The sequence below is a fragment of the Octopus bimaculoides genome, chromosome 26 (genome assembly GCF_046866305.1).
Source record: "Octopus bimaculoides isolate indiv1 chromosome 26, ASM4686630v1, whole genome shotgun sequence".
Lineage (NCBI taxonomy): Eukaryota > Metazoa > Mollusca > Cephalopoda > Octopoda > Octopodidae > Octopus > Octopus bimaculoides.
Genome location: NC_142953.1, coordinates 19,010,907 through 19,025,682, shown reverse-complemented (window position 1 = coordinate 19,025,682; position 14,776 = coordinate 19,010,907). Strand labels below are relative to the sequence as shown.

At 38.1% G+C, this 14,776-nt stretch overlaps 1 protein-coding gene across 1 annotated transcript in view; it reads right to left on the bottom strand.

Annotated features, from left to right (window-relative positions):
* LOC106881697 (uncharacterized) overlaps nucleotides 1-14,776 on the bottom strand; it is a 187,526-nt gene that overhangs the window by 18,059 nt on the left and 154,691 nt on the right. The window contains exons 12-15 of the mRNA XM_089342393.1: nucleotides 14,390-14,422; nucleotides 11,435-11,569; nucleotides 7,748-7,879; nucleotides 1-144 (exon numbers count right to left, since the gene is read on the bottom strand). The exon at nucleotides 1-144 is cut by the window's left edge and continues 171 nt beyond it. Of these exons, the coding sequence (XP_089198519.1) occupies nucleotides 1-144; nucleotides 7,748-7,879; nucleotides 11,435-11,569; nucleotides 14,390-14,422 (444 nt within the window). The remainder of the gene's footprint in view (nucleotides 145-7,747; nucleotides 7,880-11,434; nucleotides 11,570-14,389; nucleotides 14,423-14,776) is intronic.

Genomic DNA, 14,776 nt, shown 5'->3' with positions numbered 1-14,776 from the left:
GTTCAACTCTGTTTGAGTTTCGCTCAGCAGTATCTAGTACTTTCAAAGCAGTCTCGCTACTCATTGAACAATCATGCATTGATGGATAGCTTACAAGGCTCAAGGCATTATATTCTTCTTCTCCTGATGCACTGCTTTCTTGACCTTCAGTAACAGAAAGTGAATAGAAAGAAAAATTGTTAATTAACTAAGTTCAATACTGTAAATTTGATAGAGTACAATCATGAATACAAGAGGCTGAAATGGGGTTCTTCTGAAGGGTCACTTGAGTAACATTGCATAACCCTTCCTCATGCAAACTAATACCTCCCTTTTTCAAGTAAGGGATTTTTTCTTCCATGCAGCTTCAAATGCACAGAGGGAGTCTTTATTGACTTTCACTTTGTTTTCCAAGTGAAGCTTGAAAAAGTTTAGGGTTCAGCCAAAGAGGAAGGAGTCTGTCTTCAGCCCTTTCTCTCTTGTCCCCAACATAACCCCTTTCACTAAAGCCATCGTCATCACTGTTGTTGGCTTTATTTCATATCTGAGAATATGAGAGGGTGCTAAAAAGGATCAGTTATGATTTTAATTAACATATCCCCCCTCCCAGATTCACACACTTATTGCAGTGGCCCTTCAGATTTTCTAATCTTTGTAAAAGAACTTGGAAGGTTGGGCCTCTAGCCAGGTCGTTCATGATACCCTTAAAGCCAGGAACTTTTCAGCACCCCAAGGGGTCTCTCCAGGTCAAGTTGCTACATTAACAGGTCACAGCACTGGTACTAAAGGCATGCAATTAAAATGTCACAGGAAAGAATCGCATGACAGATTCTTCAAGTCGAGCTGAACTGGAAGCAGACATAGCAATAGACCAAGAATGTGGTAGTTGGATAATATCCATAGTCTCATTTGGTTATGTTTGGGAACTTTATATCCTTGTATTGGATATATAATATAACAAAGGAGGGGGGAAGAAAGTATATACACAATGCACTACTATTACTATGACACAAGACTCATTGCTCTACATGAACGGCTCACAGTGAACTGCTATCAACCCAAACTGCCAATCGCTCACAGTTCTTTGTTTTATAACAATGAGTCAGTCCACTTTTTAGTCCCTTGAGGAGTGGTTGGAATCCTTTCAGAACAGGGACCCAGCAGGAAAATGTAATGTTGATTGCTTCTGATAAGACCCTATGGAGGAAGGGCCTGAGGATTCTACCAGCAAGACATAGCCAGGAATATTGTGTGGAAAGGATGGATGGAAGGGTAGGATGAATATTGTGTTTCAGTTTAGCTAACCCTAGGAAGGGATCAGAGGATCTGAAATATAGAATTGTGTATAAAGTTTTCAACTATTTATCTTTTATTGTTTATTCATTTATGTCATTGGACTGTGGCCATGCTGGGGCATCACCTTAAAGGGTTTTGTTGAAAAAAATCAACCCCTACAATTTATTTTTCAATCTGGTACTTGTTCTGTCAGTCTCTTTTGCTGAAATCACAAAGTTATTAGGATGTAAACAAACCAACACACGTTATCAAGCAGTGGCCAGGAACTAACACAAACACATACATATATATGTATATACACACACACACATATTATCATCATCACCATCACAACCACCATTAGTTGATGTCCATTTTCCATGCTAGCAGTTGTAGAGTTTGATAGGAGCTGGCAGTCAGTCCACTCTGTGAAGTAGTTGATGTTAGGAAGGGCATCCAGCTGCATAAACCCTGCCAGAACAGTGGAGCCTGGTGCAGTTTTCTGCCTAACCAGCCCCTGTCAAATCATTAAACTCATGACAACATGGAAAACAGACGTTAAATCATGATGATGATGATGGTGATGTTGTGTTCTTTCTGCTTGAGCCTTGATTTATCCAAGCGATGCACCATACTTCCTGTTGCTTACTTTGTAAAAAATATTCCTTCAATATTTATGTACAACCCTTACTATCTCTTTCCTTCCTTATTTGTCTCCCTTGTTCCTTCCTTTTGTTTCTGTCTGTCTATCTCTCTCTTTTTCCCTCCTTCTTGTTCTTTAGTCCCTCTGATTTCTTTTCTCTCTCTCTCTTATTCCTTAGTCCCTCTTTCCCTCATTCTATAATCTCTCTGCCCTCTACAACTTTTCTCTCCTACCACGTGATTGGTGTCTGGTCAGTGCGTTGCTGTTCTTTTGCGACCAGCTGCCGTCCAGTCTGGTCAAATTTGCCTGTTCTCCTGCTCAGTCTGTTGAAGTTTTCCATTTCTCCTTTGCATCAGCCTACTATGTTCATCTGATACACGAAAGACCCTTCCTGTTATGCTGTAAATGTATAATTATTTTCCTCATTCTATATAACCAAAAGACATTTTTCTGTTGTATATGTATAATTAATTCTCTTTCTGTTGCACTTGTATTATTATTTCATCACGTTGTATTATATATGTACTTTTAGCTTTTTTGTTCTTGTTTTTCTTCTTGTATACATACATTTGCTTTTCCCAAAGGTTTAATGCTCTGGCACTTACCAGAATTGAGTGGTCTCAATATTAAAAAGCATGAAATTGCTATGACATTCCAGACATTGACTGATGCAGAAATCACCTGTGAATGGTCTGTGTATGTTGTTTTTGTCCAATTTCCCATTTGTTATGTTATTGTCTAATTTTTCTTATGTTATTTTTTGTTGGATGTCTCCTTGGTGTGTTCTTTCTGTTCATCCCTTGATTTATTTGTCAAGAACACCATACAACCTGTTGTTTACTATATATATATCAAGTTGTTAGATCAGGTAATGAAAGTCATGGAGAGGGTCATAGCCCAACTAATTAGGGAGCGAGTCAGCTTAGATGTGATGCAGTTTGGGTTCATGCCAGGGAAAAGCACCACTGATGCTATATTTCTGGTAAGACAGCTGCAGGAGAAATACCTAGCCAAAGATAAACCTCTGTACCTGGCTTTTGTTGACATGGAGAAAGCCTTTGACAGGGTCCCCCGATCCCTTATCTTGTGGTCAATGAGGAAAGTAGGGATAGAAGAATGGTTAGTGAGAGCTGTGTGAGCCATGTACAGAGACGCTGTCAGTAAGGTGAGGGTTGGCAATGAGTATAGTGAAGAATTCCGCGTAGAGGTAGGGGTCCACCAAAGTTCTGTCCTCAGCCCCTTCCTATTCATCATAGTCCTCCAGGCGATCACAGAGGAATTCAAGACAGGATGCCCCTGGGAGTGCCTCTATGCTGACGACCTTGCACTAATTGCTGAGTCACTATCAGAACTAGAGGAGAAGTTTCAGGTGTGGAAGCAACGATTAGAATTGAAGGGCCTTAGAGTCAACCTAGCTAAAACCAAAGTCCTAATAAGTAGAAAGGTAGAGAAAACACAAACCACTTCAGGTAGATGGCCCTGCTCGATCTGTAGAAAAGGCATAGGCAGAAACTGTATAAGATGCAACAAGTGCAAGTTATGGACACATAAGAGGTGCAGCAATATCAAAGGAAGGTTAACTAGGAAGTTAGTTTTTGTATGTGGCAGATGTTCAGGTGCAATAAACACTGTAAATATGCAGAAAACAACTTCTCTCTCATTCCAGGGAGAAAAACTAGACATAGTTGATAGCTTCCGCTACCTGGGTGACCAAGTTAGTAGTGGGGGTGGGTGCACTGAAAGTGTAGCTGCTAGAATAAGAATAGCCTAGGCAAAGTTCAGAGAGCTCTTACCTCTGCTGATGACAAAGGGTCTCTCTCTCAGAGTAAAAGGCAGACTGTATGACGCATGTGTACAAACAGCCATGCTACATGGCAGTGAAACATGGGCCGTGACTGCTGAGGACATGCGTAAGCTCGCAAGAAATGAAGCCAGTATGCTCCGATGGATGAGTAATGTCAGTGTGCATACCCGACAGAGCATAAGTATCTTGAGAGAAAAGTTGAACATAAGAAGCATCAGTTGTGGTGTGCAAGAGAGACAATTGTGCTGGTATGGTTATGTGGTGAGAATGGATGAGGATAGTTGCGTGAAAAAGTGCCACACCCTAGCGGTTGAGGGAACCCGAGAGAGGCAGGCCTAGGAAGACTTGGGATGAGGTGGTGAAGCACGACCTCCGAACATTAGGCGTCACTGAGGCAATGACTTTTGACCGTGACCTTTGGAAATATGCTGTGCGTGAGAAGACCTGGCAGGCCAAGTGAGACCAAAATCCAAGGCCTCTGCCAGGTATGTAGCCAGCTCACTTACGCGTAACATTCCTTCATTGGACACTAAACTCTGTTTGTGAAGACATGGTGAGGCAAATGAAATCGAAATCGAAATCGAACAATATTTGTAGGAACACTAAACTCGGCTTGCGAAGACCTGTTGAGGCAAGCGAAAGCGAAATCATGATGGCACCTGTACCAGTGGCGCATTAAGAGCACCGTCCGAGCGTGATCGTTGCCAGAGCAGCTGTCTGGCTTCCGTGCTGGTGGCACATAAATAGCACCAGCATGATCATTATCAACGTCGCCTTGCTGGCACTTGTGCCAGTGACACGTGAAAAAGTCAATCGAGCGAGATCGTTGCCAGTGCCCCTGGACTGGCTCCTGTGCAGGTGACACGTAATACACAATTTTGAGCGTGGCTGTTGCCAGTACCCGCCTGACTGGCCCTCATGCCGGTGGCACGTAAAAGCACCCACTACACTCCGGAGTGATTAGCATTAGGAAGGGCATCCAGCTGTAGAAACTCTGCCAAATCAGATTGGACCCTGGTGTCACCTCCTGGTCCACCAGTCCTCAGTCAAATCATCCAATCCATTCTAGCATGGAAAACGGACGTTAAATGACGACGACGACGATGATGATGATGATGATGATGATGAAGATATATATATATATATATATATATATAGGCTCAGAAGTGGCTGTGTGGTAAGAAGATCGCTTCCCAACAACATGGTTCCAGATTCAATCCCACTGCATGGCAAGTGTCTTCTACTATAGCCTTGAGCTGACCAAATATATATAGGTGTGTATTTGTGTGTCTGTGTTTGTCTCCCAACCATCATTTGACAACTGATATTGGTGTGTTTATGTCCCCGAAACATTAGCGGCTCAGCAAAAGCGACTGATAGAATATGTTCAATTTGTTCGACTAAAGGCGGTGCACCAGCATGGCCACAGTTAAAATGACTGAAACAAGTAAAAGAAAAGAATAAATATATATATATATACATATATATATATATATATATATATATATATATATATATATATATATATATATATATATATTACTGATGTCACATACATAGTGTATGCGTTTTGTTTCTATGCCCATTAACTGTGGGATAGCATCCTGGGGAAACGTCCCATCTTCCTGGCAAGGGTTAACAAACATTGAATATATCAACTCAACCCATAGATGAATGAGAATGGTAGAAATCGATAGTTTGTTGTCTTGTCATCACTGTACACTTGTCCAACCTCAAAAGGAAGTGATTTGCTTGTCTGAGACTTATATGCAGATAGTATAAAGTCTATTTGCTGGTGTGCTAAGGCATAGCACAAGGGAAACAATATTAAAGTTTGAACTGAAAGCAACTCCAATAATAGCTTCAGATTTTGGCACAAGGCCAGCATTTTCAGGGGAATTACATTGATCTTCATATTCAACGTATCTTATCTCCCCTGAGAGAATGAAAGACAAAGCTGACATTGGCAGAATTTGAACTGAAAACATAAAGACAGATGAAATGCTAAGCATTTTGCCTGATGTGCACACCATTCTGCAGCTCGTTGCTTTAAAAAAAAGGCAGCTCTAATAATGTAAACCTTATGAATGTCACATGCATAGCGTATGTGTTTTGTTTATATGGTCATTAGCTGCAGGATAGCATCCTCAACTTCACAATTCCAAGTGGTAAAAAACATTGAATATCTCATACATACATATATATTACACGCACACAAATATCTGTGTGTGTGTGTTGTTTCTCCCTCACCATCATTTGACAACAGGTGTTGGTTTGTTTATGTCCCCATAACTTAGCAGTTCAGCATAAAACACCAATAGAACAAATACTGGATTTCAGAAAACGAAAACATAAGTACTTGGATCAGTTTGTTTGAGTAAGGCAATGCCCCAGTATGGCCATAGTCCAGTGACTGAAACAAGTATAAATAGGATGTCCCAGAGTTAACTATTTCAGTGAAATTGGACAATTTTCTTAAAAACTCACTTTTATTTACGAGGGGAAGTCAAAAATTATCTTCACTTTCGCCATAACATATCTTTATCATTGTCATACATCCTTCTGCACGTGTGTGCTTATAGTTGGTACTATAGTGGTCACATGATCGAAGTCTGAGCCTGATTGCACCATTTTTCTTTCTGGCTTTACAATGTAAGCATGGCCATTCCACTAGTAATGTGCACCAAAGAAGAACAAAGAGCAGTGATCTGATTTCTCAGGAATAGGGGTGTACAATCAACAGTGCAAGATGCAGTGTTTTGCTGGTCAACAAACTGAAGCCAGCAATTCGCACCAAATGCCAAAGCCTATTGTTGAAGAAAGTTTTGTTGTTGCATGACAATGCATGGCTACACATGGCCACCCAGACTGTTGAAACCATTAACTAATTGGGTTTTGAGGTGCTGGAACACCCTGCTTACAGCCCAGATCTTGCCCCTTCCAACTATCATATCATTGGACTGCTCAAAGATGATTTAAGAGGTCATCAATTTCCTACAGATGAAGATATGAAGGAAGTAGTGCACAAATGGCTACATGACCAACTGCAAACCTTCTTCTCAGAGGGAATACACAAGCTTGTGGACCATTGGACCGAGTGCATTGAAAAGGAAGGAGACTACATAGAAGAGTGACATACTTGTTTATCTCCTGCTTTTGTGTAAATACATTGAGAAAACAAGAATGCTTATAATTTTTCATTCTCCATTGTATATTTATCATATTTAATATGTGTGAAAAGTGTACAAATTTTTAATTTTGTTTATAATTTATAATCTTTATAGTTTTTCTTATAATTCTATTTTCATTTCTGTTGGATCCCGCTTATCTGTCCACAACAGCATTTTTTCAATTTGGCTGCAATCATTTTCTCTACTTCCACCCCCAAGCTGGAGCAACAGTTTAGCTGAACTGAAAGAACACATTCAGTCAGCAGTGCAAGAGATAATTCCTGAAATGCTTCAAAATGTGTTTCGCAATGTTAAGGATAGATTTGAAATTTATAGGGATACAGATGGAACACATGTTGAAAAGTTTCAATGAAGTTTTGACATAAGATTTATAAATCTATTTGTTTGGGTATCATGATTAAGTAATTAAACATAGAATTTTGTCAGCTTTTAAAAAAATTGCCAAATTTCATTGAAATGGATAGTTCATTCTGGGACACATCCTGTATTATTTGATTTGATTTTAGAAATTTACATACTGGAGTGAGGTCCACTGGTTATTAATGATTCTTTCTATGAAGGGGTCAGTGATACAAGAAGTTTGCTGACCCCTGATTTAACTCTTTTGATATCAACCTGCCTTAATTGCTCTTGATTCTATGATACAGACTATCCATTTTAATCTTGTCTAAATTTCTACAAAATTTCATTTTAAATTATGTTTGAAAATCAAATTGATTATAGCAAAAGTTATTTTACTAAATTCTTTGTAATTTTAACAATTAATTGAAATAATTTCGTTGTATTTCAACAGAATTATGGTAACAAAAGGGTTAAAGAAGAAGGGAAAATAAAAAACAATTATTCTTTTCTTACGTGGAGGAGAACAGTGGCTAAGTCCCATTATAGATTCTATGTTTTGTTGATAGATGGGGGGAAGTAAATGGATTTCTCCCCCTGGCTGCTGGATTAATCTGGACAAGGTAGAAGGATCGCAAGGGCTGCTGACTGAAATGAAACAAAGTAAATAGGATTAGTTTAATTAAGTATCATATTTCCCCAACCTCAAAGTGACATTTCAACCTTGATCAATGTTCTGCTTCAGACCATGGCAAGCCTGAACAATGTCTGACTCTCTCACGGTTCTGTTAGCCCTTAAACGAAGGGCAGCTCTAATTGATGTTTGAATAATTTCACGGGGATATGGCCATTGTTAATTGATGCCTGAACACCTACTTCATCAAATCTGCCTAAGTGTAAGTGGCCCTTACTGATGGGTGAAATCAAGTTGCAATGTGGAAGATTTATACAGGAACAACACAGAAGTTTTTTCTTCTGATTTTCCTTCATCATCAGATAAGTTAGATTACAACGATGATGATGATGATGATGATGTTCTAAGTAGCACAGAAGAAAGTGGTGCTTCAGCTCACTCTAGATCAGGGCTTCTCAACCATTTCTTATCTATGGACCCCTTTGATTACTATTTTATTCTGGTGGACCCCCATAAGCCTTTCAATGTTTAAAAGTTAGTTTTATAGAAACTTCTTCTCAAAATTCCTATTTTGTTTTTCAAATGTTAACTTGCATAGGTTGAACTATGTAAAATATTAGAGAGCGAAGTGGAGCTTTTCTTGCAATACACACCAATACACATACCAAAAGCAAAATTTTTTCAGGGGCCCTCAAAATACTATTGTGAATCCCCAATTTGCTATCTTATTGCTTAGACCCCCACCAAAATCTTATATGGACCCTCAGAGGCCATATGCACCCCAATTGAGACCCATTACTTTAGATGGAAAAACTGAGCTGATTTTTCTCCATTTGTTCGTTCATTTCCCAACAACAATGCAGGAATCTCAAATGAATTTATGCTCATGTTGGATGCAAAGGAAAGTTAATATTTTACAGCAGCTTTTTGGTCATGAAATTAGAAATCATATTCTGTGAGAGATTTGCAGTGTTTTTAGTTGATTACATCGACCCCAGTACTTGTCTGGTACTTATTTCATGCACCCCGAAAGGATGAACGGCAAAGTTAACCTCAACAGAATTTGAATCGAGAGGATAAAGATGGACAAAATGATGCTGAGTATTTTGACCAATCTGCTCATGACTTAATAATAATAATAATAAAATAATAATAATAATAATAATAATACTTTCGGATCATTTTTAAAACGGGGGCCACATTTTTCATTAATGTTTTACGTAGTGTTTTTGGTACCGAAAGACTTTCAAACTTCGTATACTTATCTATTTTGTGTTATAGAACAGAAAAATATTTTTGTATTCGAATTTATTTCATGTAAAAAATTGTCTTATTTCGATTATTTCAACCAATCACTGACAAGTATTCAGTTGTTTACATTTACTCCTTTGGCTGATTAAGCCATAGCTTCGTTTTATTTGCTTTTTTCATTTTCTCTTTTTTTTTCTTCGTTTTATTTGCTTTTTTCTTTTTAAATTTGCTGTTTTACCCTAACCCTAACCCTAACCCTATCACCGATAGAATTGTTTCAGAATCGTTTGTTTATGTAGTCGGCACTTAATGTATATCGGCTGAATGGACGTCAGTGATTGGTTGAAATTACAGAAACACGACAACTTTAACATGGAATAACTTAGGGATTTCTTTTTTTTTTAAGAAGACTAAGAGAAAAAGATGTTTTATATGACACATTCTACCAGTGTTCCAAGTTTCAAAGTGTTTCGTTAATGAAAAATGTGGCCCCTGTTTTAAAAAAGATCCATACTTTCTACTATAGGCACAAGGCCTGAAACTTGGGGGAGGGGGATAATTGATTATATTGACCCCAGTACTCAACTGGTACTTAATTTATCGACCTTGAAAGGATGAAAAGTAAAGTTGACCTCAGTGGAATTTGAACTCAGAATGTAGCAGCAGACGAAATACAGTTAATCATTTCGTGTGGTGGGCTAACAATTCTGTCAGCTTGCTGCCTTAATAGTAATTTAGAAATACCCTACAATCTATATGTATTGCAAAAGTCAGCATTACTTAGAACTCCACGTGTAAAGTACTGTCTGTCTGAGGTCCTTGTGTCTTGACAAACTGTACAAAACACTGGTAGACACAATATCTTCAATCAACAACCTCACAATATTGTATACTGTGCAACGTCTGTAATAATAATAATAATAATAATAATAATAATAATAATAATAATAATAATAATGATAATGATAATAATAATAAAGAATAAAAAGTTTTGAATGGTACAACAATGTACTATAATACAAAAAAATGATCTTTATGGTTTGACGGGCAACATTTTTTTATGTAGTGTTTTTGGTACCGAAACACTTTCAAACTTCGTATACTTGTATATTTTGTGGTATAGAACAGATAAAAAAATTTGTATTCAAAGATATTTCACGTTAAAAATTGTCTTATTTCGATAATTTCAACTAATCACTGACGTCTATTCAGTTGAATACAGTTAGTGCTGTGACGGTGTATATGGTATTAATCCCCGTTAGTTCTGACATTTCCGATTAACTAGACTGTTCGTAAACAAAGGGGAAAAAGCCATCAAAATACTTGAATATTGCCTGCACTTGTTATTGGAGCTGGCAGAATTATTAATGCAACTCCACCAAGTGCTTCATTTCCTAGAAATAGCAGCCAAATCTTCAAATCAAACTCTAGTTTAGGGTTAGGGTTTGGGTTTTAGAGTTAGGGTTAGGGTTGGGGTTAGGGTTAGGGTTAGGGTTATGAGTGAGGTTATGGCAAAAATAATCATAACCTTAACCGTAACCCTAAAACTAACCCTAACTCTAGAACCCGACGATTAAACCGGATGAAATATGTCACAGGGAATAACACACTTAACACCGGCAGAAATTTATTGTTTACGAAAGAGCACTGACTGTATTCAGCTGAATAGACATCAGATATTGGTTGAAATTACAGAAATACGACAACTTTAACATGAAATAACTTGCGATGTACAATTTTTTGTTAAGAAGGCTAAGAGAAAAAGTTGTTTTGTATGACACATTCTACCAGTGTCCCAAGTTTGAAAGTGTTTCGTTAAGAAAACAAGTGTTGCCCGTCAAATCATAAAGATCACCAAAAAATGGACTATATGCCTGTTGTAATTTAGTTATCCATAGCCAGACTATAGATAACTAAATTACAACAGGTATATAGTCCATTTTTTGTATTATAGTGCATTGTTGTACCATTCAAAACTTTTTATTCTTTACAAACAATGCACAATGCTTCAAGCGAACTACAATACTCTCCTAATAATAATAATAACAACAACAAAAAGAACATCGATAATAAGAGAAAAAATTGGTTTACAGAAGCATATACAAGGCATGCAGCTTTCCTGTTTATTATGAATGGTGAAGACCATTTGAAGGTTCTTGGATGGTTGAGGTCACAGATAGTAACTTATAATCCAACCTAAATTCCTTGACATGAATTGGATGCAAAAAAAATTTTGAAATATATATATAAATGATAACAAAAATAACAAAGAGAACAATAATAATAATAATAATAATAATAATAATAATAATACTTACTGAAATATGGTACAGCATTCTTGAGAGTGCTGCTGGACTTGCCCATTTCCATGTATGTGTCGATCAAACTGTTTGAGCTGGGTTTTTTAGGAAGTGGTCTTTGTGTGTCATTGGGTGAGCGTTTCTGCGAGTAATCTACTCAGAAGGGAGTATATATATATATATATATAAAACATACTTTATATAACATACACTATATATATATAATAGACTATTCACACATTCACACACGCACACAAAATTAAATATATATATGTGTGTGGGTGTGTGTGTGTGTATTGAGGACATGCATTAGCTTGCAAGAAATGAAGCTAGTATGCTCTGCTGGATGTGTAATATCAGTGTGCATACATGACAGAGTGTAAGTGCCCTGAGGGAAAAGTTGGACTTAAGAAGAATCAGATGCGGTGTGCGAGAGAGATGACTACGCTGGTATGGTCATGTGTTGCGTACAGATGAGGACAGCTGTGTGAAAAAGTGTCACACCCTAGTTGTAGAGGGAACCTGTGGGAAAGGTAGACCTAGGAAGACCTGGGATGAGGTGGTGAAGCTCATGGGGGTGATGACAAGCGACTGAAACCTTTGGCAATATGCTGTGCTTAAGAAGACCCGGCAAGCCAGGTGAGGCCGTATCCATGGCCTATGCCAGTGCAGCATAACTGGCCCATTTAAGAGTACCCTTCAATCATTGGGCAATAAACTGTGCTCAAAAAGACCTGTTGAGTCAAGTGAAATCATTGTCGTGGCCGATGCCGGTACTGCCTGACTGGCACCTGTGCTAGTGGCATGTAAAAAGCACTATTTGAGCGTAGTTGATGCCAGTGCAGACTGACCAGTCCTGTGCCAGTGGCACATAAAAAACCCCCACCATTTGAGCATGGCCGTTGCCAATGCTACCAGACTGGCTCCTGTGCTGGTGGCACGCAAAAAGCACCATCCGGGCATGGTCGTTGCCAGTGCTGTCTGACTGGCTTCTGTGCCAATGGCACGTAAAAAGCGTCATTCGAGCGTGGTCAATGTCAGTACTACCTGAATGGCCCTCATGCATGTAAAAAAACCCACTACAATCTCGGAGTGGTTGGTGTTAGGAAGGGCATCTAGCTGTAAAAACTTTGCCAGATCAAATTGGAGCCTGGTGCAGCCTTCTGGCTTGACAGTCCTCAGTCAAACCATTCAACCCATGCCAGCATGGCAAGCGGACGTTAAACATTGATAATGATGATATATGTATGTATGCAATAATTATAATGCCAAGAAATAAGCTGGTTGTAAGATCCTGAATGAAGCCACACAGAAAATTATGCCCAGTTGCATATACAGCTCCTCATACTCTGTGCAGTAGAAACACATGGAGGTTGTCTTAACCATAAAAAATATGTTGTATAACATTGTAAAATAAAAGGAAATAAATTTTGAGGATGTGCCAGTCTCCATATTTTCTATTGTTATAATTATTCGAAATATACACTCCAGATACTATTACCATCCAGTGAAGCAAACACAGAATCATCCATCGGAGGAATTTACAACATGAGTGACAACTCCTAATAGTCAGAGACATTAAATACTAATCGATGCAGTTAGCCGTAACCTGGAACATAACTGAGAGCTACCATGGTATCTGCCCAGATAATACATCCCTCTAAACTCTCTCTCTCTCGCTCTCTCTCTCACACACACACACACACACACATATACATTTTAAATACATAATACAATTTTAATTGTAAAATATGGATAAAAGTAAGAAATTGAAACATGTGTAGGAGACGTGGAATTGACTATTATGTAAATAAATTGATTTTTTTTTTCTCTGTTCACACTCACCATTTCCTTTATATTATACATATATAGAATACTGTTCTGTGGAGGTTAGATCAGCAAAAAAATGTATTCTATATGCTGAGAGATAAATGTTACTTAATAAACGCAATGTATGTTTGTTTTCATGTGTTGCTACTAATTTCATGCTACGAAAGCATCTTAGTATTTTTTAACACGTCTGATGCCTTAGCACAACCTTGAGGTAATTGCCTGAAGATTGCACCAGACATGTTAAAATATTCTGTCTGAGATACTTTAATTGCATGAAACTAATAGTCGCACATAAACAAAACATACATATATAGTGAGAATTTGCAAAAAAACAAGATGAAAGACGGGTGTGTAAACAACAAATAGATGTATTAGTTTAACACTCAGGAAGTGAGAAAGTTTTTTATGTTTCGAGCCTACACTCTTTGACAGAAAGGAACACAGAAATAAACAGGAAGAGAAAATAGAAAAAGGTTTAGTGGCTAACAATCTATGATGGTGAATGCCAGACAGAGGGGTCACTTAGGAGAGCTAGGAAGAAGGGGAGATAATAAAGTAGTGGTGATCCCAAAACGATGGTGTGCATGTGTGTGTACATGTGTAGGTGTATGGATAATGGTGTAGGTGCTGCGAAGGGATTAGTGCTAGTGTGTGCAGGGTGGTGTGGTGTGGTGGTATTGGGGAGATGAGAGTGGGGAAAGCAAGGGTGGGGTCTAAGGGATGGGTATGGTGGGGTTGGAATGTGTAGGGGTGGGGTAATGAGGGAGGGGTAACAATGAATGGAGAAGGTGGAAGGGAGAAGATGGGTAAGAGTGAAGAGAGGAAGTAGGTGCCAGAGCAAGAGAGGAGAGGTAGGCGTGAGAGGAAGAGAAGAGAGAGGAGGAGGATTAGAGGGAGAGGGGAGGAGAGTTGAGCCCATGTATATATAAATGTGTGTGTATGTGTGTGCATGTTTGGTGTTGTTACTATGTCATTTTTTATTCAGACATAATATATCTAGGATTATGTTCTCTGATGTATCCTTCCTTGTTTAGCCCCAGGTCTTCTTCAATCCAGCAAACCTATGATGAAAGCGTTTTGACCACGACCATCCTGTCATAATTATGAATATAAAAATATCACACTGGAATATTGACTCACCAATTTTCTGGTAGTTATTGTCATATCTCTTTTCTGGAAAAAAAAAAAACAACATAGAATGATGACAGTTTCAAAAAATATTCAAACATCATATCGAAACATTAATCCCTACACATTTTTTTCTTTTTCTCTCTCTGTTTTTTTCACTCTTAATCCTTTCTATCAAAGAGCATAGGCTTGAAATGTTAAAGTGTTTTCCATTCTTCCTGAGTGTTAAACTAATACATCTGCATGTGTTCCTTCAATTGTCTTCATCTATTGTTTTATGTAAATTTGAACACTAAATATATATATATATATATATATGTATATATATATATATATATATATATATATATACAGGCGCAGGAGTGGCTGTGTGGTAAGTAGCTTGCTTACCAACCACAT